The sequence below is a fragment of the Oncorhynchus keta genome, chromosome 14 (genome assembly GCF_023373465.1).
Source record: "Oncorhynchus keta strain PuntledgeMale-10-30-2019 chromosome 14, Oket_V2, whole genome shotgun sequence".
In the NCBI taxonomy this organism is placed as follows: Eukaryota; Metazoa; Chordata; class Actinopteri; order Salmoniformes; family Salmonidae; genus Oncorhynchus; species Oncorhynchus keta.
Genome location: NC_068434.1, coordinates 19,845,649 through 19,871,594, shown reverse-complemented (window position 1 = coordinate 19,871,594; position 25,946 = coordinate 19,845,649). Strand labels below are relative to the sequence as shown.

At 41.7% G+C, this 25,946-nt stretch overlaps 1 protein-coding gene and 1 long non-coding RNA gene across 2 annotated transcripts in view; one reads left to right on the top strand and one right to left on the bottom strand.

Annotated features, from left to right (window-relative positions):
- LOC118394204 (apoptosis-inducing factor 3-like) overlaps positions 1 to 12,799 on the top strand; it is a 31,235-nt gene extending 18,436 nt beyond the window's left edge. Inside the window, exons 4-20 of the mRNA XM_035787433.2 lie at positions 1,123 to 1,232; positions 2,828 to 2,937; positions 3,045 to 3,089; positions 3,188 to 3,281; positions 3,931 to 4,043; positions 4,569 to 4,655; positions 4,927 to 5,018; positions 5,150 to 5,280; positions 5,479 to 5,594; positions 6,352 to 6,423; positions 6,919 to 6,982; positions 7,386 to 7,462; positions 7,753 to 7,870; positions 8,024 to 8,122; positions 8,618 to 8,693; positions 8,903 to 9,007; positions 10,923 to 12,799. Coding sequence (XP_035643326.1) covers positions 1,123 to 1,232; positions 2,828 to 2,937; positions 3,045 to 3,089; positions 3,188 to 3,281; positions 3,931 to 4,043; positions 4,569 to 4,655; positions 4,927 to 5,018; positions 5,150 to 5,280; positions 5,479 to 5,594; positions 6,352 to 6,423; positions 6,919 to 6,982; positions 7,386 to 7,462; positions 7,753 to 7,870; positions 8,024 to 8,122; positions 8,618 to 8,693; positions 8,903 to 9,007; positions 10,923 to 10,962 — 1,549 coding nt within the window. The 3' untranslated portion in view covers positions 10,963 to 12,799. The remainder of the gene's footprint in view (positions 1 to 1,122; positions 1,233 to 2,827; positions 2,938 to 3,044; positions 3,090 to 3,187; positions 3,282 to 3,930; positions 4,044 to 4,568; positions 4,656 to 4,926; positions 5,019 to 5,149; positions 5,281 to 5,478; positions 5,595 to 6,351; positions 6,424 to 6,918; positions 6,983 to 7,385; positions 7,463 to 7,752; positions 7,871 to 8,023; positions 8,123 to 8,617; positions 8,694 to 8,902; positions 9,008 to 10,922) is intronic.
- A 6,846-nt stretch (positions 12,800 to 19,645) lies between these two features.
- On the bottom strand, positions 19,646 to 24,648 carry LOC118394203 (uncharacterized). The gene is made up of 3 exons (XR_004827683.2): positions 24,469 to 24,648; positions 21,773 to 21,918; positions 19,646 to 21,292 (listed from the first exon to the last, which is right to left on the bottom strand). It is a non-coding gene; the product is annotated as an uncharacterized LOC118394203 (long non-coding RNA).
- Positions 24,649 to 25,946: the final 1,298 nt, after the last annotated feature.

Sequence of the window (25,946 nt, the reverse complement as noted above, 5' to 3'; positions counted from 1 at the left end):
AGTGAGAGGTTGTTTTCTTAACACCACACTCCGAGTGCCCTCACCTCCTCCCTGTAGGCTGTCTCATCATTGTTGTTAATCAAGCTCACTACTGTTGTGTCATCTGCAAACTTGATGATTGAGTTGGAGGCGTGCATGGCCACGCAGTCATGGGTGAACAGGGAGTATAGGAGGGGGCTGAGTACGCACCCTTGTGGGGCCCCAGTGTTGAGGGTCAACAAAGTGGAGATGTTGTTTACTACCTTCACCACCTGGGGGAGGCCCGTCAGAAAGTCCAAGACCCAATTGCACAGGGCAGGGTTGTGACCCAGTGACTCCAGCTTAATGATGAGCTTGGAGGGTACTATGGTGTTGAATGCTGAGCTGTAGTCAATGAACAGCATTCTTACATAGGTATTCCTCTTGTCCCGATGGGATAGTGCAGTGTGATAGCTATTGCATCGTCTGTGGACCTGTTGGGGTGGTATGCACACTGAAGTGGGTCTTGGGTGGCCGGTAAGGTGGTGGTGATATGATCCTTGACTAGTCTCCCAAAGCACTTCACGATGACAGAAGTGAGTGCTACGGGGCGAGGCGGTAGGCATTTAGTTCAGTTATCTGAGAGAGACCTGACAATAGCTGGAGAGACCTGAAAATGGCTGTGCAGTGACCCTCCCCATCCAACCTGACAGAGTTTGAGAGGATCTGTAGAGAAAAACAAGAGAAACTCCCCAAATACAAGTGAGCTAAGCTTGTAGCGTCATACCCAAAAAGACTCGAGGCTGTAATCTCTGCGAAAGGAGCTTTAAGAAAGTACTGAGTAAAGTGTCTGAATTTACTTATGTAAATGTGATATTTCAGATTTTTTTTATTTTAATAAATTTGCAACAATTTCAAACACCTGTTTTTGTTTTGTCTTGTCATCAAGGAATATTGTGGATTAATTCGAACAACAATTTAATCAATTTTGGAATAAGGCAGTAACATAACAAAATGTGAAAAAAGTCAAGGGGTCTGAATACTGAAATTTGTACGTCTGGAACTTGTCATTATTTCCCCTTGCCTCACAATTTTTGTCCCTTCCTGTGTGTGTGCGTGCGTTCGTGTGTGTGTGCGTCTTTGTGTGCACTTATTCCTGTTTAGGATGAGAGAGGTTGATTTGGGAAGTGGCAGAGCGCTGCTCATTAAAGAACATGGAGAGTTTTCTGCAATGGGGCACAAGTGCCCGCATTATGGGGCACCACTGGTCAAAGGTGAGTCTTGTTCTGCATTGTTTTCTTTTTTTGTGGAATATTGGTATGAAAATTCATATTTTTGCTGTCTTATCAAGTTCTGAGATGGATTGGTGAGTGATACAGTGGGATGTACAGTACCAGTCAAAAGTTTGGACACACCTACTCATTCAAGGGTTTATCTATAGTTTTCTATTTTCTATTGTATGTAGCATAATAGTGAAGACATCAAAACTATGAAATAACACATATGGAATCATGTAGTAACCAAGAAAAGTGTTAAACAAATTTTAGATTTGAGATTCTTCAAAGTAGCCTCCCTTTGCCTTGATGACAACTTTGCACACTCTTGGCATTCTCTCAACCAGCTTCATCTGGAATGCTTTTCCAACAGTCATGAAGAAGTTCCCACATATGCTGAGCACATGTTAGCTGCTTTTCCTTTTCCTTCCTGCAGTCCAACTCATCCAAAACCATCTCAACTGGGTTGAGATCAGGTGATTGTGAAGGTCAGGTCATCTGATGCAGCACTCCATCACTTTCCTTCATGGTCAAATAGCCTTTACACAACCTGGAGGTGTGTTGGGTCATTGTCCTGTTCAAAAACAAATAATAGTTCCACTAAGCACAAACCAGATGGGATGGAGTATAGCTGCAGAATGCTGTGGTAGCCATGCTGGTTAAATGTGCCTTGAATTCTAATTAAATCACATACAGTGTCACCAGCAAAGTACCCCCACACCATCACACCTCCTCCTCCATGCGTCACGGTGAGAACCACACATGCGGAGTTCATCTACTCACCTACTCATCATCTGACAAAGACACAGTGTTTGGAACCAAAAATCTCAAATTCGGACTCATCAGACCAAAGGACAGATTTCCACCGGTCTAATGTCCTTTGCTCATGTTTCTTGGCTTGAACACTGTGAAGCATTTATTTGAGCTGCAATTTCTGAGGCTGGTAACTCTGAAGAAACGTATCCTCTGCAGCAGAGGTAACTCTGGGTCTTTCTTTCCTGTGGCGGTCTTCATGAGCCAGTTTCATGATTGGCTCAATGGTTTTTGCGACCGCACTTGAAGAAACCTTTAAAGTTCTTCGCATTTTCCAGGTTGAGTGAAAATGTGACTGAACTTCATGTCTTAAAGTACTGATGGACTGTTGTTTCTCTTTGCTTATTTGAGATATTTTTGCCATAATATGGACTTGGTCTTTTACCAAATAGGGCTATCTTCTGTATACCACCCCTACCTTGCCACTACACAACTGATTGGCTCAAATTCATTAAGAAGGAAAGAAATTCCACAAATTAACTTTTAACACGATACCTGTTAATTGAAATGCATTCTAGGTGACTACCTCATGAAGCTGGTTGAGAGAATGGCAAGAGTGTGCAAAGCTGACATCAAGACCAAAGGGTCTTAAATATAATATAAATGTTCATTTGTTTAACACTTTTTTGGTTATTTCATGATTCCTTACGTGTTATTTCATATTATTGATGTCTTCACTATTATTCTACAATGTAGAAAATAGTAAAAAATGAAGAAAAATCATTGAATGACTAGGTGTGTCAAAACATTTGACTGGTACTGTATATCGTTGTGTGTTGCAGGTATCTTGTCCAAAGGCCACGTGCGTTGCCCCTGGCATGGAGCTTGTTTCAACATCGTTACAGGAGACATTGAGGAATTTCCTGGGCTTGACAGCCTGCCCACCTTCCAGGTGACCTTCCTCGTTCGGTTCGCAATGCCATTCACATTCCCTGCCTTCACATTCTCTCTAAGCATCGTCAAAACCGTGTACACATCGCTCATGTCTGTTTGCTTCAGGTCCGAGTTGAAAAGGACAAAGTGATCATTCGAGCTAACAAACAGGTAAAGACACTCTGGGACTATTTAGAATAGATCATTGTGCTAAATCAACTGATCCCCCTTTGATGACCTGTGACCTGGCAAACATTTCTTTCTTCCAGGATCTTCAGTCACAGAAGAGGTCAAAAGCAATGGCCCGATGTTCAGCAGTTAACTCCAGCACTGGCTTTAGCCAGGTCCTTATCGTTGGATCAGGTGAGTTGGCCGTTGAGCATCTCCTTACACTCACACACTCAGGAATGGAAATTAAGCTAGCCCGCTAGCCCGTGGTTAGTAGTTTTCAGACCGGGCTAGAATAAAATGTGTTCAAATTGCTCGCAGGCAACAGACATTTTACCTTTTCAAATATCGCATGACACAAATTTTCAACCCGGCTAGTAAAACATTTCAGTCTACTAGCATGGCTGGCCAGTGCCCAAAACACTTAAGTTCCATTCCTGCACGCACTGCTGTTAAATAGAAGTCTGTTTGTTTATGTTCAAACTATCGACTAGGACTTGAACCATACAGTATATTTTCAGTTCAGTATAGGTCCTGAGTATTCCAAAAAAAGGATAGATGACAGCAGCTCCCAAGAACTATTGCAGCAACACGGATGTTAGTTCATAGTGTATTTGTACTACAGTACACGTTTCAACTGTATGCTCTTAGTTGTAACATGCTCAAAGTGTTTTGTTTATGTTCACAACGCTCTAACAGTGTCTGGTATGCCGAACTCAATCCACGCTCCAATTCACTACTATTGTTTCACTCAATAGTTATGGTAAAGGGGGCTTGGATTCAGTTCGGATAGCAAGGATCTAAGATCATATATAGACATTAAACAAGTGTCTTGTGTCTCCAGGTCCAGCAGGGCTGGTGTGCGCTGAGACATTGCGACAGGAAGGCTTCACTGATCGCATTGTCATGTGCACCATGGACAAACACCCACCCTATGACAGGCCTAAACTGAGTAAGGTTTGTACAGAGATCCAGAGCATACCACAGAGATGGTAAAAGGAATATCTCCATAAGGACTTAGTGACCATGAGGGTTCTTTAAGTTGACTATTCTTCTGGATACAAACAGTGTTGAAATTGCTGATGAAGGACTACCAGTTATGCCCTACTGTATTTCGTAGCAGATTGAAAATTCTTCCCAGACATTTCATGCTCCAAAATACTTCCCATTGTGTTATTGCTAGTATTATTAACCCATCTTGAACCCATCTTTAGTCTGTAATCTTGGGAAAATATTTGTCCCAGCCAATGTAGAAATTTGGCCATGATATCGATTAGAAAATGGTTTGCTGACCTTGAGTTTCAAATTGTGATCATGTTAAAAATGAAACCGAAAAAATGTATGTTGCATTAGCATCGTAAAAGTGGCATTTCTTCACTGAATGTCACCAATAACATTTCAACTTAACAAACCTCACCACATAATCTCCAACCTGTGGTGTACTGTGCTGTGGTGCGGTGTAACTAACCATCTCCCCCTCAGTCCTTAGAGAGCACAGCAGAGCAGCTCCGGCTACGCTCCATAGACTTCCTCCAAGCCCACGACATCGAGTTGCTCACTGAGAAGGAAGTAAGACCTGAAACACTGATTATATTGGCTAAGTTTGAATCCACATCTGGGCTGTGTTCAGTGGGCAGTTTTCAAACAGATTCAAACAGGGAGTTGCTACCTGGTCGAACTTCTTCCAAGAAGATTTGAGTTTTTTCCGTTGCAAACTTTTTTTAGTGTGCCCTACTGAACACGACACTGGTCTCAGAGCGGCAATGAAGTGGTATGGATTCCCTTGGTGACACCCTGGCCCTATGTTCTCTTTCTAACTGGGATGTTTGGATGTCAATAGGCTGTGGCAGTGGACGTCAAGACGAGGGCTGTGACTTTTCAAGACGACTCTAGGATGGAATACAGGAAGCTTTTCATTGCCACAGGAAGCAAGTGAGGAGTAACCGTAAATTGTCTTTGGTTGAATGCAATTAAATGGAATTCAATTATCTTCTTGTTGATATGACCAGTTCTGACTCATTGTTCTGTAGACACTGATATACCCATATTTTGTCAATTGTAAGACCCAAGCTGATGAACTACAAAGGCCAGGACGTTAGGAATGTGTTTCACCTCCGAACCCCTGAAGATGCTAACAGCGTAGCGAGGCTGGCCAACAACAAGAATGCTGTGATTGTGGGAACATCATTTGTTGGTGAGAGAGATGACAGGCATGCAGTAGATAAAACTTTTTCGAAGGAATGTTGATCTATAAGCCTTAAAGGGTTTAGGAAGACTACATTAAGTTGTACTTTGTTGAACAGTTGTTTGGAACCTTTGTTTTGATAGTGCTACTGTAGCACATCTATCTGTAAATGTGTGCATGTGTAATCTTCTGTATTCTCTGCATTAGGTATGGAGGTGGCTGCTGCTCTCACCGACAAGGCCCACTCTGTCTCCATCATTGGGATAGAAGCAATCCCTTTCCGGAAAGCTCTGGGGGAGAAAGTAGGGAAAGCCATAATGAAGGTAGGGACCCACCCCTGAGAAATCAGGCTCTGTGTCAGCCCTACTACCTCTAGAACAGCTTAATCTGCATTTCTACTCAGAGAAACGTATAATTTAAATGTGAATCATTTTCATTGGGCTCAATTCACCAGGCGCCACAAGGGAATATTTGGAGTATATTCTTATCGGTGCTCATGCACTTATTTAGACAATCAGATAGATATTGTCCACGAGTCCTGTTTTTTTAGGGGAGATTATACTGTGTGTGGTCTCAGCATGATAGGGTCTCAGCATGGTAACACTACATGTTCCCTGCTGTTAAGATAAGGCAGAGGGAGACTGTCGATACAGTCATACCTTGTAATGCATAATGTGTTTATAATCCATTATTAAGAAAGTATTCATAAGAAGCGTTACTGCCTACCCGCCAATTAACCATCGGCATTAATAACAGTAACATAATAATAACATATGGGAGATTTAAAAAAAAAATAAGTATGTTTGTAGCTGAACACAATTTAGGCTAAACTTAACTTAACAAAAAGCTCAACTTTTTGAGAAGTAGTTTTGACCTTTGAACCTTAACCCAGTGCTATCTCTCTCTCTCTCTCTCTCTTTATCTTTCTCTCTCTCTCTCTCTCTCTCTCTCTCTCTCTCTCTCTCTCTCTCTCTCTCTCTCTCTCTCTCTCTCTCTCTCTCTCTCTCTCTCTTTCTCTCTCTCACCGTGTCTGCCTGTCTGTCTGCCTGTGTCTGCCTGTTTGTCTGACTGACTTTTCAGCTGTTTGAGACGAACAGGGTGAAGTTCTACATGTTGAACGAGGTATCGGAGATGCTTGGCCATGATGGACAGGTATTCCGAAAGTGAGAGAAACAGCATAACATGCACAGATGGCTCTCTCCTTCCTTCTCTCTGCTGGCCAGTCAAGCCCACTTTTAGGCTTCGCCCAGATTCTCTACCATGCACACTTCCGTTATTGATTTCACCATGGTGGATACTCCCTCTGCGAATGATTACACAAATCCATGATGGGAAGTGTGCAACGATACAATTGGGGAGAAGGGTGGAGAATGGGGATGCAGCCATTGAATGCTGATGAATGGGTGTGACTGACCCCGATGCACCACAGTGTGCCAACAAAAAGAAAGGACAAGCAGCCAAGATTACTACCAATTACAGCCTCCATTTGGAGTGTGGCTCAGTAAAAAAGACTTGACAATACTGGTTTTGCAAAAAATATCTGAACTTTGTAGTCAGGAACGGAAGTGTTAGAACTGAGGGTTATCTATTGATAAGATAATGTGTGTTGCCTCACAGTTTTTGTCAATGTTGTTTTTATGTTCACAGTTGAAAGAGGTGGTTCTGAAGAGTGGGAAAGTACTAAGGGCGGACGTGTGTGTCATTGGCACAGGTGAGGCAGCCAGCTCAGAGACACAAATGCTCGTTCAGCAATAGCCTCCACTTTAGCAAACTCACTCCTATCAGTGGTGGTGCAGGAGTGTAGTAGAGTTGATCCAACTCACACTCAGTCAATCAAATCAATCAAATGTATTTATAAAGCCCATTTTACATCAGCCAATGTCACAAAGTGCTGTATAGAAACCCAGCCTAAAACCCCAAACAGCAAGCAATGCAGATGTAGAAGCACAATGGCTAGGAAAATCTTTCTAGAAAGGCAGGAACCTAGGAAGAAACCTAGAGAGGAACCAGGCTATGAGGGGTGGCCAGTCCTCTTCTGGCTTACAATAGCCATTGTTACTCTGCTTCCCGGTGGTGAATTAATGGTGGACTCTATCTATGTGGGACCCCTGCAGGGTCAGGCCCAGCCACTGGCTTCCTGAAACAGAGTGGAGTTCACATGGATTCCAAGGGTTTTGTCCCCGTCAACAAGGTAGAAACTACAACACACGGCACTGTATGCACAACAATTATAATAACACACAAATACTTTGAATGTACTCATTTAATTTCAAATGCAATCAGTTCATAGAAACGATTCATTTCAGTGCCACTCTATTGCAGTGTTACTGTGTTATTTGCAGAGCTAGAGACCTGAGTTTTTCCTGACAGGGAAAATTGCAGTTATCCTCTAATTTGTCAGGTGGCTTGTCTACAAGTAAGAGATCCTCCTGATTTCCACATTGGCTCCTGTATTCTTCTGGATTACCCTCTATCCCTCAGACAATGCAGACCAACGTTGATGGTGTCTTTGCCGGAGGAGACATTGTGACGTTTCCTTTTCCGGGGCGGAGCAATAAGAAGGTGAACATCCCACACTGGCAAATGGCCCATGTGCACGGTAAGGGTTCATGTTTAAGGGCTAAGTATTACAGAGTAATGTGTTAAAGTGTGAGTTTTTCCCTAAGGTGTCAAACACTCAGCTGCATGTCTGGGGCTGGATTTGCAGTATATTGGTTTTATGCTACCTTTTCTGTTTGTTTGGGATTGACAGGGAGAGCAGCAGCACTTGGCATGATGGGAAGACCCACTGAGATCAAAACAGTGCCCTATTTCTGGTCGGCCATGTTTGGGAAAAGCCTACGCTATGCAGGTAAACAAAGTCTCACTCCACAAGTAATATAATTGAATACCGGTAGGGTCATTTAGCAGATTATATCCGAAGCACATGGCAGAACTATCAAAATGGACAGTGACACATCCATTCATTATATGTGGCCTGTGCATGTATCCAAACCTCCACCATGGGGTTGCCAGCACCATGCACAGTCTATTCCACTGAAACATTGGAAACTTTTTCACACACAAGTTATACAAGTTTTGTTTATGTTCTGTGTGAATTGTTTGGGAAGTAATCTTAAAATAGTGAGTTGGTAAGACTACTACCAAAATTGCTCTCCTCCAAATGTCTCTGTTGAGAATGTAGCTCCGGTACTGCCACCTAGCTGTGAAGTCAGACACTGAGGGTTTTCAGTCATCATAGGATTCAGAAGTATGCCATCATAATAGGTGTTGTGGTGGTGCTGCGATGGTGTGTTTACTCTTTTTACAGACCTACTTAAGAAAGTGCTTTTATTCTATTACCAAGGTTACGGGGATGGCTTTGATGACGTCATCATCCAAGGAGACGTGGACGAGCTGAAGTTTGTGGCATTTTATACCAGGTATGTGTCCAATAACAATTGTGGATATCTACTAAGATGCATTCAGCCATCGGCTCATGTTGTTTTGTAAAGTAAATCCTCTGTTTTGTTTTTGTCATGTTTTGTTTGTTCTTATATAATCCAGGAGTGTTTATCCTTACAACAGACTAAACTCTAGTAATCCTAGAGTTTTCCCTAAAAGTTATTTGGTTAATCTCTCCTAACTATAGGGGTGAGGAGGTGGTTGCCGTGGCCAGCATGAACTATGACCCCATTGTTTCCCGTGTGGCAGAGGTCTTAAGGTCTGGAAAGATGATTAGAAAGCGAGATGTGGAGTAAGTGCATGTCTATTGGTCTTCAGTTGGGTCTGGGTGACAATGAGGTTATGCTCTTTACATTTTCCGAGGCTCACGATGAGCAAACACTGACCTCTATAAATGTTAACACATGATAAGTGATAACAGTGATAGACTTAAGTAGAAGAGGGTTCACAAGGAAAGTTTTATGTATTTACATTTTTTAAATTTCATTAGTCCACTGTTGATACAACGCATGTCAGCAATCAAGTTTTCAAAATATAGGACTTTCAAAAAGCAAATTGTCACTTGCAACATCATCATGATGATATGTTTTTTGTGGATTTTTCCTTTAAGATACAGTACTGTAATGCTTTACTGTAAACCAGGGGTGTCAAACTAATTCCATGGAGGGCCTAGTCTCAGGTTAGCAGGTTTTAGTTTTTTGCTTTCAATGCAGCCCTAGACAACCAGGTGTGGGGAGTACCTTACTAATTAGTGACCTTAATTCATCAATCAAGTACAAGGAAGGAGCGAAAACCCGTAGACAATCGTCCCTCCGTGGAATGAGTTTGACATCTGTGCTGTAAACAATATCTTACTTTCTCTAATGTAGATCCTTCATTTTTAATTGTCCATTCACACAATGAAGGCTGTTAACCCGACAACGCAACTACGAAAACTAGGAAAGCTAAGATGTCTTTCTTAATCTCAGTCTCCACTAACAATCCCTTCATGTGCAGACAATTACATTGATATAACCCACAATATACAGTATCTGCAATATTAAAGCTGATATAGCTCCTAAAAAATATATACAAATTAATCTAAATAAATCCCTTCATGAAACGCTATACGATACGGCTGTGTGTGAAACGCTCTGTCAGAACACACAATAATCAACCTCGGCATGCTTATGCTATAATTAAGCAATAAGGCATGAGGGGTTTGTGGTATATTGGCCATATACCACAAACCCCTGAGGTGCCTTATTGCTATTATAAACTGGTTACCAATATAATTAGAGCAGTAAAAATAAATGTTTTGTCATACCCGTGGTATAGTCTGATCGATGACCTGGAGCCAGACCTACTGGCTCCAGGTCATCTATAATTCTTTGCTAGGAAAAGCTCAGCCTTATCTCAGCTCACTGGTCACGATAACAACACCCACCCATAGCACGCGCTCCAGCAGGTATATCTCACTGGTCTTCCCCAAAGCCAACACCTCCTTTGGACGCCATTCCTTCCAGTTCTCTGCTGCCAATGACTGGAACGAATTGCAAAAATCGCTGAATCTGGAGACTTATATTTCCCTCACTAACTTTAAACATCGGCTATCTGAGCAGCTAACCGATCGCTGCAGCTGTACATAGCCCATCTGTAAATAGCCCACCCAATCTACCTACCTCATACCTATATTGTTTTTATTTACTTTTCTGCTCTTTTGCACACCAGTATTTCTACTTGCACATCACCATCTGCTCATCTATCACTCCAGTGTTAATTTTCTAAATTGTAACTACTTTGCTACTACAGCCTATTTATTGCCTTACCTCCTCACGCCATTTGCACACACCTGTATATATCATTTTTTTTCTATTGTACGCTTGTTTATTCCATGTGTAACTCTGTGTTGTTGTTTGTGTCACACTGCTTTGCTTTATCTTGGCCAGGTCGCAGTTGTAAATGAGAACTTGTTCTCAACTAGCTTACCTGGTTAAATAAAGGGGAAATATTTTTTTATATATAAATAAATAAATATATATATACTACGGCTGTCAGCCAATCAGCATTCAGGTCTCGAACCACCCGGTTTAGTTCACCTCCAGTTTTACACTTTTGTTTTCTGTTGTTCAGAGCCTGTACTACATTATCCACATAATTCTTGTCTAAACTGCATAATATGCACTCTGAGTGATGTTTTTTGTTGGTTCGTTTCCTCCGCATTGCAGGACAGGGGACATGTCTTGGTTGATAGACAAAGGGTCGTAGTGAGCGAGCCTCCACATCTCAGGCTCTCCGTGCATCTGGGGTCTGTTGGACACTAACTATGGACACTTGTGGTGCTGGTGAGATGCTGTGCCATACTGTAGACATACAGCAGAAGACCCATGTCTGGGACTGTTGGAGTTGCTCCCCTGGAATCGAGACTGAGACGGTTCTACAGTGAACCTCCACGGTGATAGGCTGTACATACAGTATTTTTACCAAAAGCATGAACCATATATGGTGTTAACATGCTCCAATACCGTAATGGAAGATCTGTGTCCTAATGCTACTTCACAGTGAAGCAATCCTGGATGCAGTCTCTGTGCTTCTGCATTATGTATCTACCTGTACACTTTTTTATAAGGGGCCAGATAGGGGTATTGAATTTTTTTGTACATTTTTTTGTATATAGTTATAATTCTCAATACACTGTAAACAAAACCGTTTTAAATGGTAGTTTTCTAAGGTTGAGATGAAACTAATCTGGTTAAGTATGATCATGTGGGCTAAAACAGGCAATGTACAGTATATCTGGGAGTTGAAATAATAGGATTTCTAATAGATTGTTCAGCCCCAACTCATAGAAGCAAAGACATTGTTACCTATAAAAGCCACATAAAAACAATGCTTAGATTTGTCAGCTTTGCATTTTGACCCTTAACTGCACAATGTTTGCCTCAAAGCCATGCAAACAGCCTGGTCTTATAGACTAGACATAACATAGTATGTGTAAATCTGGGATATTCAAATTAGTATGATATGTTATGTACGTTAAGTATAACGCGTTTAGCATTTTAGCAACTTTACAAGTACTTACTACTGTTTAGCTACTTTGCATGTTAGCTAACCCTTCCCCTAGCCCTAACCTTAACCACTTAACATAACACCCAACCCTAACCTTAACCCTAGCTAACGTTAGACACCCAGCTAACATTAACATTAGCCACCTAGCCACCTAGCTAATGTTAACAATAACAAATTGGAATTCGTAACATATCATGCATTTTGAAAAATGTGTAGCATATTGTACAAACTGCAATTCGTAACATATTGCATGAATTGCAATTCATAACATATCATACAAATTGTAATTTGACATCCACAAATTAATACATACCATACGAAATGTAACATATCATACTAATTGGAGTGTCACGGATTTACATGTACTATGCTACGTCTACCCCTGAGTCCAGTGTGATGCAACGTATCATAACAAGATGAACTACAAATAATCCATAGTTGTCTCTTTCCCCACCTGACGCATAAATGCACGGACACACACACCCACACACAAACATGAAATCCTCACAAGATGATGACAATGTACCTCTATTTATTGGTGGCTCGTAGATTGCATAAATGAGAAATTGAAATGTACTTTAATCTATGTTCATGCTTGTGCAATAGAATAACATGTCTGTGCTTTCTAAAAGGTAAATGACTGTTGTTCTTTTAGATATGGTCATGTCATAGTTGCTGAAGGCTATTTTTGGTAGTTGTCACCTATGAATGCTCTTTGTTACTAACTCAGGGAACTGAGGTTTGAGGCCTGGTCACATTGGGATTGGTCCCATTGCAAACACATTCATTTGTTTCTTTTATTTTCTTACCATATGTTAGTTCTCTGTATTTGAAGAGGTCTTGTTTTCAGAACTTGTTTATAATTCCCTTACATGTGTAGAGGAGAAAGCATGTCCATCTCTATTTTGGCATGTTGAAGATTCCAAAATATTTAAGCCCAGAGGTTTTAAAAACATATTCTTCATACAGGGGAGATTAGAATGGTATTTTTATTAATAGAAACTTTGAAATAAAAGTCTTCAATTATTTTTTTCTATACTACTCTGCATGTTTTGGAATTAAAGCTATATGTGCAGTGGGGTCCATAATTATTGGCACCAGTTTTTAATAATCTAGCACCCTCTCCTTGCGAGGATAATGACTGAGCCTTTTTCTAAAATGTTTTATGAGATTGGAGAACATGTTTGGAGTGAGCTAAGACCATTCCTCCATACATAATCTTTCCAGATCCTTGATATCCTTTGCCTGCGCTTATGGACTGTCCTCTTCAATTCAAAACACAGGTTTTCAATGGGGTTCAAGTCCGGAGACTGAGATAGCCATTGGAAAATGTTTATTTTGTGGTCAATTAACCATTTATTTCTGGATGTTGATTCGTGCTTGGAGTCATTGTCTTGCTGGAAGATCCACTTGGGGCCAAGTTTCAGCCTCCTGGCAGAAGCAACCAGGTTTTTGGCTAAAAAGCCCTGGTACTTGGTAGTTCATGATGCCGTTGAGTAGAACTGGCAATTTCCAGAGACCTCGTGATAAGATATTATAACATTCCTTAGGTGCCGATACCATATGTATTGTGCTTCTCATGATTCTATATGTATTGCGATTAGATACTCTGATTTTATTGCGATTCGATGTTCCAATCATATTGCTCGCCATCAGTTTTGATTAGTCATAGAAATAAAAGTGCTGAAAACAAATTGTCTCCCTATTTAAAAGAAGATGGAGGACAAGCTATGGATGAAAAATACTGGAGTTTTGGCAAAGGTACAACCAACAAGCGCAAAAATATTATTGCAATATTTAAAAAACGATATGACACAATAAATTGTCAAATTATTAATAATATGTAACTGTATCAATTTTTTCTCCCATAACTACCGTTGACCTTAACAAAGGCCCCAGGACCAGTTGAAGCAAAATAGCCCCATAACAGCAAAGATCTACCACCATATATTACTGTAACGGCTTTCTTCCGCTGAAGGAGAGGAGGACCAAAATGCAGCGTGGTTAGTGTTCAACATCTTTAATATTGAGGATAAACGAGAACATTACAAAATACAAAACAAAAAAAATACAAAAAAGTGAAAACCGAAACATTCCTATCTGGTGCAATGACACAAAGACAGAAGACAATCACCCACAAAATACCCAAAGAACATGGCTGCCTAAATATGGTTCCCAATCAGAGACAACGACAGACAGCTGCCTCTAATTGAGAACCAATCTAGGCAACCATAGACATACAAAACTACCTAGAAAGGAAACAGCCCCAGTACCACCCCCCCGCCCCTGTCACGCCCTGGCCTTAGTTAACTTTTCTTTCTTTATTATTTTGGTTAGGTCAGGGTGTGACATGGGGGATTTATCCATAGGGGGGGGGTCTGGGTGGGCGTCTGTCCACGGTGGCGGCTCTGGCGCGGGACGTGGACTCACTCCACCATAGTCTTTGTCCGCTTTAGTCTCTTCCTAAGAACGGCGACCCTCGTCGCCGACCTAGGATTGGCAACCCTACTAAAGGGCCCCACTCCACTAAACAAACTCCTCCGGACTGAGGGGCAGCTCCGGACTGAGGGGCAGCCCAGGACTGAGGCGTATGAATGGCGGCTCTGGCAGATCCTGGCTGAATGGCGGCTCTGGCTGATCCTGGCTGAATGGCGGCTCTGGCTGATCCTGGCTGAATGGCGGCTCTGGAGAATCCTGGCTGACTGGCGGCTCTGGAGGATCCTGGCTGACTGGCGGCTCTGGAAGATCCTGGCTGACTGGCGGCTCTGGAGGATCCTGGCTGACTGGCGGATCCTTGCAGACTGGCGGCTCCTTGCAGACTGGCGGCTCTGGCGGCTCAGGACAGGCGGGAGACTCTGGCGGCTCTGGACAGGCGGGAGACTGTTTTCTCTTAACATAGCTCATGTATCTACATCTTACGATCGTAACCTATGGAATATTACTTCAGGACATGGTCCTGGTATCTCTATAATACCTCAGGATCTGATTCTGGAAACCCTTTCATCAGGACTTGTCCTGGTATCTCTAACACGCATGACCTGTTCGTAGAACAGGATTTTTTAGAAGTTAACTTTCACCAATTCAAGGTTGTATTTTAAAAAATCAACCTCACCCTTAACTCCTATGTTCGGAATGGCGTATCCAGTCACTGAATGAATGGCATCTCTAACACGCATGACCAGTTCCTAGAACAGGATTTTTTAGAAGTTAACTTTCACCATTTCGAGGTTGTGTTTAAGAAAATCAGTCTCACCCTTAACTCCTATGTTCGGAATGGCGTACAGTGGTTCCTCCTTTAAAAGTTGTGTAATACTGTGGCACACCTTGCGGGCTACCGCAGCATTCTGTGGCACTTTATTTCATTGTCAGCCATTTTTTCTGTTAATTCAAGTTAGTGCTTGTTTGACCACCAGCGAGCATCTTTGAGAAGCATTTGATAGTCAATCAATCAATCAAATGTATTTATAATGCCCTTCTTACATCAGCTGATGTCACAAAGTGATGTACAGAAACCCAGCCTAAAACCCCAAACAGCAAGCAATGTAGATGTAGAAGCATGGTGGCTAGGAAAAACTCCCTAGAAAGGCCGGAACCTAGAGAGGAACCAGGCTATGAGATGTGGTCAGTCCTCTTCTGGCTGTACCGGGTGGAGATTATAACAGAACATGGCCAAGATGTTCAAATGTTCATAGATTTTTTTTAAACTCTGGGTTTCCGTTAGGATGGAACAGAAAATACAGCGCTGTACAACGTGACAGTCGGCAGTACAGTACTGGGCTATTTAGCTAAAGAGTCCCTGTGTCCAATCCCCCGGCAGGGAGGAAGGAGTAGGCTGTCCTTGTAAATAAGAATTTGTTCTTAACTGATTCCATATGTGTTATGTCATAGTTGTGATATCTTCACTATTATTCTACAATGTAGAAAAAAATATAGAAAAGTCCTGGAATGAGTAGGTGCCTCCAAACTTTTGACTGTTACTTGCTTAATTAATTTGATTAATATTATGGTGTTCTATTCCATGAAAAATGAAAAAAATCCTCCGGGTTTCTGTTAGGATGGAACAGAAAATATGGAGCTGTACAATGTGACGGTCGGCAGTACAGTACTGGGCTATTTAACGAAATAATCCCTGTGTTGTGTGGACTGGACGGGAGACCGGGGTTCAATTCCCCAATGGGGAGGAAGGAGTAGGCTGTCCTTGTGAATAAGAATGTGTTCTTAACTGATTCCATATGTGTTCTACAATGTAGAAAATAGTCAAATAAATACAAATCCTGGAATGAGTAGGTGTGTCCAAACTTTTGACTGATAAGTGCTTAATTAATTTGATTAATATTATGGTGTTTCTATTCCATGAAAAACGAAAAACCCTCTGGGTAAATTCAGACTGTTTCGCTCTTGGAGCGCACACTGGACGTTCGGGCAGAAGAGTAGGGTTGATTTGAGCGTTCTGGCCTTACAACGGCAGTCAAGCAACCAAGCTAACGTTGGCTGGCTTACTAGCTACTTTCAGACACAAATGAGACCACTCTGACCATTTTACTCACTAGCCAGAGCAAATTTATGAAAGCACCCGAATGTCCATTGAGAACACACAACGACTATACCATTTACCTAAGCTAAGAATGATGGGAATAATCAAGTCAATAAACATTGGGTAGTTAGATAACCTATAGTTAATATACTGTCAAGGGTGATGTATAACTACTAATGTTAGGTGGAGAGCTAACATACCGGTACATACTGCTGCAATGATATGCTATGTGGTTCGTGAGGACAGCGTAGCTAACAAATTGTCAGCCAGCATAACGTGTAAGGTAACTTATTTGAAAAGTCATTACTTTATTACATTGAGTAGCAAGCTACCGCGAGGATGCGCTCTATTGACTCTGCAGCTTGAGCATTCTTTTTGTGCACAGTCGATAGCACACTGCACTTCAGGCAAGAAGGTTGAGGGTTCAAAACCTGCTCCCTGCTTGTTTCATTTGAAGTCGTGCACAATTATCAGTTTGTTATTTGGTTTATATTTCCCATTCATTGTCAGTTAGAGACACAGTAGTGCATTGGGACCCAAAAGTATAATCAGTACTCTAACTCCCCCTTGGTCGTTTGGGCAAATCTGGTCTGTGATAGGACGGAGGGTTTCCACACCTAGCTCGGCTATTAGACTATTCTTTAGTAAAGGTTGAATAGTCTATTGTTCAGCTATTAGCCCCCCCTTCCCAACTTTATTTTCAATCAAAAATAACTTTTCTGTAAGCAAAAACGAGGCTTCAAAGTAAAAACATTTTTTGCAATCAAATATTTTGAAATAGAGCGCAAAACTTTATGCATTTTATTCCCCCAAAATATTTCGAGAACAAAAAATATATTTGAAAACAAAACTACAATTTAATTTCGCTATCAACCACCCTCCATTTTGGCCATTTTTTTGAGTGTCATTTTGATTACAACCAATACTGTTCAGCCTTTCTTTCCGACACAAAGGAAGTCATAGCGGAAACCTACGAAGGACTGTGTGATACATACATACATACATACATACATACATACATACATACATACATACATACATACATACATACATACATACATACATACATACATACATACATACATACATACATACATACATACATACCGTAGAATGATAAATCATGCAATTATTATTCTTAAGCTAACCCAAAACATTTAGCTACGAACGCCTGTTCTCGCCATTTTCATTTGAATTCATATAACTTTCTTTCATGGCAACTCATAAGTAGGCCATGTCCTATTTGTTTCATAGTCAATATACAATCATATTTCATGACAGTGTAACGGTTAGCTTTTTTTTACAGAAGGATGAAAGAAGACAATATATCTGTCAGGGAATACTATTCTGATGTGTCAGATGAAGAGTTAGACCAGAAATTCAGGGACATTAAGGCAAGAATGTCCCATGTGGGCTTTAGAATGGTCAAAGGAAGTCTCCAATCAATGGGCCATCGTGTACTATGATGAAGAGTTAGGGCGTCTCTGCAGCATGTAGATGGTGCATGTATCATTGCCAGAATGATCCAGCTTCGTAGCATTGCTTGGCAAAAATACTCTGTTCCTGCTCCCACTTGTATGCATATTGCATATTTCCCATCAACTAATGAACAACCACAATACCAGTCTGGTGTTAAGCTTTCTGTGCTTGTATTGACGTATCCTGAAAATGACATCTGCTGCTTTAAATTGGACGGTCATTTCTCAGTTATTGTTTTCATATATTTTCTTTACTTTCAGAGTGCGATCAAGGGGTCGAAAATTTAGATATTGCCAGATGTATGTTCACTGTCCGAAGAACAGGCCGTGGAAGATTTATTGCTGGCAAAAGTGTCCATAACCAGAGGTAATTAAACTGTTCTGTGTTATTTTTCTCTCTTCCTCTCTGCCTGTCTTGTTGTACATGGAACCTGTCTCACATGCATTAATTTAAAAACCCTTAATATGTCATCTGCTAATTTTAAAATTTACACCACATAAACACTCAGCCATTTTCACTGGACTATCAAGCCCATGTTGCTGCCAGATTTATCTTTTGAGAATTACAGATTCAGCAGGTGGAGGACCTGCTTTATCAGGAGGATATTCTGGAATCTGGAAACACTGACAATGGGGTCATTGTTCCTGACATCCCATGCCCCCTGTCTACTGAGAATCTTGCTGTGCTGCAACGTCAAGTGAACCCTACAGTACCACTGACATCTTTTGGTCAGGACATATACATGCATGCTCTTCGATTAGTAATGAGTCTCCATCTTTTTTAGGTGCTGTCCTCCTACACTATGTAGGGTATTGTTTTATCCCCAGTGCAACTCTTGATAATGGCAAACATTTGTATTTTTTGGAGGAGGGCGAAAGGATAGCAGACCCAGCTGTCAAAGTGAGAGACTAGGCTATTCTAGAGAGAGCAGGTACTTTTGTGTAGTCTAGTTCTTGTGAGGTTTTCTGTCCTCGGATACAGAGAGCTGTGAAAGCCTGTCTGCAGAGAGCTGTGAAAGCCTGTCTGCAGAGAGCTGTGAAAGCCTGTCTGCAGATGAAGAGGTCAATGAGGAGCAGCTGTTCTCAGTCCTGGTCCTGGGGACTCAAAGGGGTGCACATTTTAGTTTTTGCCGATTCATTTTTGTATATAGCTGATTCAAATGATCAAGTCATAATCAAGCTTCAAGTGATATTTTTATATTAATTTGTGACGCTATCCTTGATATGATCCTGCTATTGTCACATGCATCTATCTATCCAATGTTATCACTATTTGTTATAAGGGATATTATACTTATATTATTAAAGAGATGCTTTACATTGAAATACAGATAGAGATGTAGTAGTCCCAGAGTTAATGATCCAAGGTCAGTTTTGCATTTCACCTCCTGATGATTATGATGACTGACCGTGTTAGAATAAAATAAAAAAAGCTTAATCATGCTCTCTCTATATCCATCTGTCTCTCGTCTGCAGGTATGTTTTGATGTGAGAGAGGAAGCCAGTCCCGTCAATGCCACCTCACCCGCTCTTAAGATAACCTTTGGGCCGACTGGGAGCCCAAGGCTGGTTAGGAGACACCGCTAGAGACACTATGTAATTGTGATGAACTGAGAGAATATTAGGGAAGCACTATGATTCATTAATCATATGCTGTCTTCCCTGCTCCTCTGTTTTACCTCTTTTGTTTCCTGTCTTCTACACCTCTCTCCCCACCTCCTCTTTCTTACCCTTTTTTTTATAATGCACACCATATGTGCATTGAAGTATAGCTTGAACTTGTATTTAGAATATTACAATTATTATATTTATAATGCATGTATTATGTATTTATAACACCTACATAATAAACTTTCACTAAAGCTATTCACATTCTCCACTGGTTGAAATTAGGTATCTCATTGGAATACTACACCTATCCTGTGTCATCAGATTAATGCAGATGAAGGGAGTTAGATATGAATAGGTGTATTTCTGTATATATGAATTACAAATCAGCCTTTACTTAAATCACGTTTATTCTCTAGTGCATAGCTACAACGGGTAATCATTGATGCCCCAGGTGCAGGAGTGGTAAACACTTGTTGAAGTGTATAATTGTAATACATACATGCAGACACAGCATCATTCAATGAATGGAGTTTGATACACCTGGTATTGGATATGACTGAAAAATAATGTCTCACAGAGATTCATACCTGAACTGCACCTTTAATTGCCAAGGAAGAGAACATGATCAGTGAATATATTCAATGTACAGGCTACAATGTTGGGATCTCATGCGTGGTAATAACTACAGTACATGTATATAGGACTTGCATCCTTGGCACAATAAAGTTATTATATTCAACACAATCCATAGGCTTCATTAATGCCATTCAGACTTGAAGTTGATGCAACAACTATGATAGCTGAGGTTCATAGATTGGTATGAATATTAGTTCAGAACCTAACATTTTAGGGTCCATACACAGATAGGCTACATACTGTAGCTAGCTACACATCCATAGGCATACAGTTATTCTAATCCTCCACTACACAATAAGCAAGTAATGGTGACTAACCCCATTCCGTACAAATTTGAGCAACCACGACATTCAACCGAGGCTGCAATGAAAACTAATGGGACTGCAGCAACTGTGTTGACATCAAAATCTGGGATGTGAACTACGTTTCTATTCATGCGTTGATTGACATGGTAATGGATCAATAGTATTGGAGTGAAAGTTGAAAAAACGGACCACTCCGACACTGTACTTTAAATTGTGTCGTGTCATGACGTAACGTACAGCACACGTAAACCAACTAATTCTGTGTCTTACAGCCTCTCTCCACCAGGTGTAGCGCTTATCTCACCGCTTAAAAATAAGAAAGGGACAGGGTAAGGGGGATAACATTAGTAATTTTTTGCATCATAACTGCAAGCCATCATAACTCTGAAAAGCCGCTGTTAACTTTAGCGCCGCCCTAAAAACCCAATTCAAATTCGACACAAACCTACAAATAGGTATGGAATAACAAGTTATATAACCTCTTCACAGTGTTTTATTTTCATTTTAGAGGTGATAAGGTGATAAGTTGGACAGGTGAAAAAAGATGTTTCCCCTTTCACTATCACGCAGTAGGTTTCACTTCCCCACCTGCCATTTTTAAAAAGACCAGACGGAGCTCATTGCCTTCTTGAATCATGCAGAGATGGGCATCATGAAGGCCTCATCATTGGTTTGTTAAAGAGGGGAGAAATTGTGCTTTACAATGGTATTGATATTACAGTTGATCTGGAAGTATTACGTTTTTTGGGCGCTAAAATAAGGTCAATTGCACGGACCAGTGCGATGTACAAAAGTGTGTTAGTTACCGTTAAATAGTTAGCTAGCTATGTTACTTCCGCTGCATTGCACGGCAAGGCAAGCTTACACATTTGTACATTCAATTTGCAGTAAATTATTTAGCTAGCTGGATTCTTTCCACTGTGTCTCATGATGACAGCCTGGTTTGCGGGTTTTCTCAGGAGTCCCTAAAACATTAAACAACACAAATTAGAATGTCATACTCATGTCATAACACCAGCTAACTAGCTGGCTAATGTTAGCTAGTTAGGTAACTTGCTAAATAGCGATTTTTATAAATTAACTTTATGACAAAAAAAATATGCACAATCGTTTGTCTCTACATTAACTAAAATATTCCTCTCAATTGTACATTTTTTGCTTGACTCGTTATGATGTTACAATTACTTAAATTTGCTTCCCCCGTAATGTTATGTTAGCCTTCTTTGCTGAAGAAAGTCACCAGGGACGGGTAGCCCGCGTCAAATTCGTCATTGAAACCAATGTATATGATTGGTCATATAAAAACCTTGGGACCCAAATGCATAATGAGTGCTGTAACTCCCCCTTGTGGTGGTCTGGAGCAATGACGCCATGAGGATGGGTACCTCTAAGTCCTGCGGTATAAGTTCGCAACTTTTAAAGGAGGAACCACTGTATCCACTCACTGACGCTCCCTGCCAGTCGGAGGCAGGTCCCTTTATGCTGCGCTTAATCTGAATGTGCCCCTGTGCGCAGTTAACCTCGGTCTCCTCAGGAACGATCAGTAAGCGGAGTTAGCGTCCCATCCTCGTCGCCAATTGTTGTGGTAATTCTAACCAAAAGGAAGAGAGGTTGCAGATTCTTTCAAACAACACATTATTATAATATCTGTCAAAATTGAGCAGTTAACTATGCACTTCAACAGTTGGGCAGTTAAGGCCCAACGAACAGTGTCGGTTCTCAGCATTTATAGAGAAGTACACTCTTATTATATACGTGCCAGTCAGCAGATTGTGTGTAAAAGGCAATTAGATGTCTGTGCAGATTTAAGATAGCATGAGGTTGATAGCCAAAGGGCTCAACCGTCTAACTGTATCCACAACAGAAAACACTATCATGTGCTCCTTTCTGCAAATTTCCATACATCTGACTTCCTGTAGATAGTAATCCCACGGGATGTCACATGCTGCGGTCGCAACCAAATGGCTCTTAGCTGTAAGCCCAGTCTTATGACTAAGCCACACAAGAAAGCCTGTAATTACTTAGCCACTATTGGCCTATTTATTGCCTTACCTCCTTACTTAATTAGCACACACTGTATACAGATTTTTCTATTGTGTTATTGACTGTACGTTTGTTTATCCCATGTGTAACTCTGTGTTGTTTTTTTTGTCGCACTGCTTTGCTTTATCTTGGCTAGGTTGCAGTTGTGAATGAGAACTTGTTCTCAACTGGCCTACCTGGTGAAATAAAAAAATATTAACATATAGCAATGGACAAATCTCTAGGTAAAAAGAGCATAGTATGTCTAATTAAACAGTATAGTATGTAATGAATATTACATTTCCACCACACCTCAAAGCAGGCGTTTGGAGGATATATTGGCATGGTTTGCCGGCCAATATAATAACAACACCCGTGCAAATATATCCTCCAAATATTGGCTTGGAGAATATATTTATTATATCTTAAAATGTAATACCACCTAGTTCTGAACCAACTACACTGATCAAAAAAATAAAGGGAGCACTAAAATAACACATCCTAGATCTGAATGAATGAAATATTCTTATTAAATACTTTTTTCTTTAGATAGTTGAATGTGCTGACAAAAAAATCAAATAAAAATGATCAATGGAAATCAAATTTATCAACCCATGGAGGTCTGGATTTGGAGTTACACTCAAAATTAAAGTGGAAAACCACACTACAGGCTGATCCAACTTTGATGTAATGTCCTTAAAACAAGTCAAAATGTGGCTCAGTAGTGTGTGTGGCCTCCACGTGCCTATATGACCTCCCTACAATGCCTGGGCATGCTCCTGATGAGGTGGTGGATGGTCTCCTGAGGGATCTCCTCCCAGACCTGGACTAAAGCATCCGCCAACTCCTGGACAGTCTGGTGGATGTTGGTGGATGGAGCGAGACATGATGTCCCAGATGTGCTCAATTGGATTCAGGTCTGGGGAACGGGCGGGCAGTCCATAGCATCAATGCCTTCCTCTTGCAGGAACTGCTGACACACTCCAGCCATATGAGATTTAGCATTGTCTTGCATTAGGAGGAACCCATGGCCAACCGCACCAGCATATGATCTCACAAGGGGTCTGAGGATCTCATCTCGGTACCTAATGGCAGTCAGGCTACCTCTGACGAGCACATGGAGGGCTGTGCGGCCCCCCAAAGAAATGCCACCCCACACCATGACTGACCCACCGCCAAACCGGTCATGCTGGAGGATGTTGTAGGCAGCAGAACGTTCTCCACGGCGTCCCCAGACTCTGTCACGTCTGTCACATGTGCTCAGTGTGAACCTGCTTTCATCTGTAAAGAGCACAGGGCGCCAGTGGCAAATTTGCCAATCTTGGTGTTCTCTGGCAAATGCCAAACGTCCTGCACGGTGTTGGGATGTAAGCACAACTCCCACCTGTGGACGTCGGGCCCTCATACCACCCTCATGGAGTCTGTTTCTGACCATTTGAGCAGACACATACACATTTGTGGCCTGCTGGAGGGCATTTTACAGGGCTCTGGCAGTGCTCCTCCTGCTCCTCCTGCACAAAGGCGGAGGTAGCGGTCCTGCTGTTGGGTTGTTGCCCTCCTACGGCCTCCTCCAAATCTCCTGATGTACTGGCCTGTCTCCTGGTAGCGCCTCCATGCTCTGGACACTACGCTGACAGACACAGCAAACCTTCTTGCCACAGCTCACATTGATGTTCCATCCTGGATGAGCTGCACTGCCTGAGCCAGTGTGCGTCTCATGCTACCACTAGAGTGAAAGCACCGCCAGCATTCAAAAGTGACCAAAACATCAGCCAGGAAGCATAGGAACTGAGAAGTGGTCTGTGGTCACCACCTGCAGAACCACTCCTTTATTGGGGGTGTCTTGCTAATTGCCTATAGTTTCCACCTGTCTATTCCATTTGCACAACAGCATGTGAAATTTATTGTCAATCAGTGTTGCTTCCTAAGTGGACAGTCTGATTTCACAGAAGTGTGATTGACTTGGAGTTACATTGTGTTGTTTAAGTGTTCCCTTTATTTTTTGGAGCAGTGTAGCATAAACACATTTTTTTACAGACATCGATCCAGTCACTGCATGGACAGCAGAGGGATCTAGAGATCTAGATACAGGTTTAACGAACATCAAAGAGTAACTGACCTGTCTGTCCAGCTCCCTCCCGGCTTCGACTGCCTTGCTGAGGTAGAATCGCAGCTTGTCCGCAATCTTATCGCTAAGTTTCTTCATGATGTTGAGCGTGCGCTAGCACAGCGCCTGGCCCATGGGGTCAAAGAACACAAAACCAGGTCTGCCTGCTCCCCTGAAGAGACACGTAAAGATAAGAAGCAGCCCAAGGTAGAGTGATTTTCTAAAAGATGAAGAGTTATTCCAAAAGGCATCCTCTTTGTTACCCCCCCCACCCACCCACCCACCCACCGACCCACCCACCAACATACCAGAATGATTACACAAGGTGATGCAGTCCTACCTTTGTGATGTGATCAGGGTGTGTGTGTTTGTGCATGCGTGCGCGCGTGCATTTACTGTATGTGAAGCCACACCAGAGAAGGGGGCGAGTCATGGAATCATACCAAATGAGGTGATAGCGCAGTTGACATCAAAGGGAGGCCTATCCCGGTTCAACAGGCCCGGGATGTCCGCGAACGTCACCATGTTGAACTTCTTCTGTTTGAGGGTGGAGATCTCAGCAGACAGGTAGTCCGTAACATCGACAACACAAGCCAACTGGGTCAGCTGGCCCCAATTCGCTCCCTACCCCTCCCCCTTGGACCTAACCCTTTAACGTTAGCAGATCTGTAGTATATGGATAGGTATAAGCAGTGTAGTGGTGGAGCTTCCACCATATTGCTTCCACCTTACAGATCTGCAAACATTAGCGGGTTAGAGTCCAAGAGGAAGGGGTGAATTTGGATTGGCTGTGTGCATACATACAGAACTTGATTCTGGACTAAAGTGTTGCCCTTCTGGAGAACGTGTAGGTGATAAATAAGAAGTGGAGTCCCGCTGAAGGCTGTCAGCTCCCATGTCTGTTTTATTTGTTACCCATAAAGCCGCAGTGCGGTCAATACTTGGAAACTCGAGGATGTGGCCCAAGTCTGCGAGAATGCAAGAACTGTCCAAACAAAACCGTTAAACTAAATGATTTTGCATACTCCTGCAGTAACAATTATGATTAATCGTTTGTAAACTACTTCAATAACCCTCTGTTTTGATCCAGTGCTAGTAGTACACATTGTTTGACCCACTCCTCAGGCAAAAACATGTCCTCATCGATCAACCCTCAATTTGACTCTGGGATCCCCATTAGTTGACGGCATAACGTCAGCTAATCTTCCTGGGGTCCAACACAGAACTAAAAAGACATTACAAACGATTGCAATTGTCATTAAGACATTATAAACATTTAACAATTAGACATTACATACAATTAAAATACCTGACAGGTAATACATTATACATTCAGTAGATGCTCTCTAGTCTCTGTCCAGTAATACGGTCTATCACATTAGATGTACTTTTATTGTATTCTTGAAGGTGGATTTACTTTTGGCCTGAAAAATGTGAGTTAGTAAAGAATTCCATTCAGTGATTGCTCTGTATAAAACTGTAGATTTGTC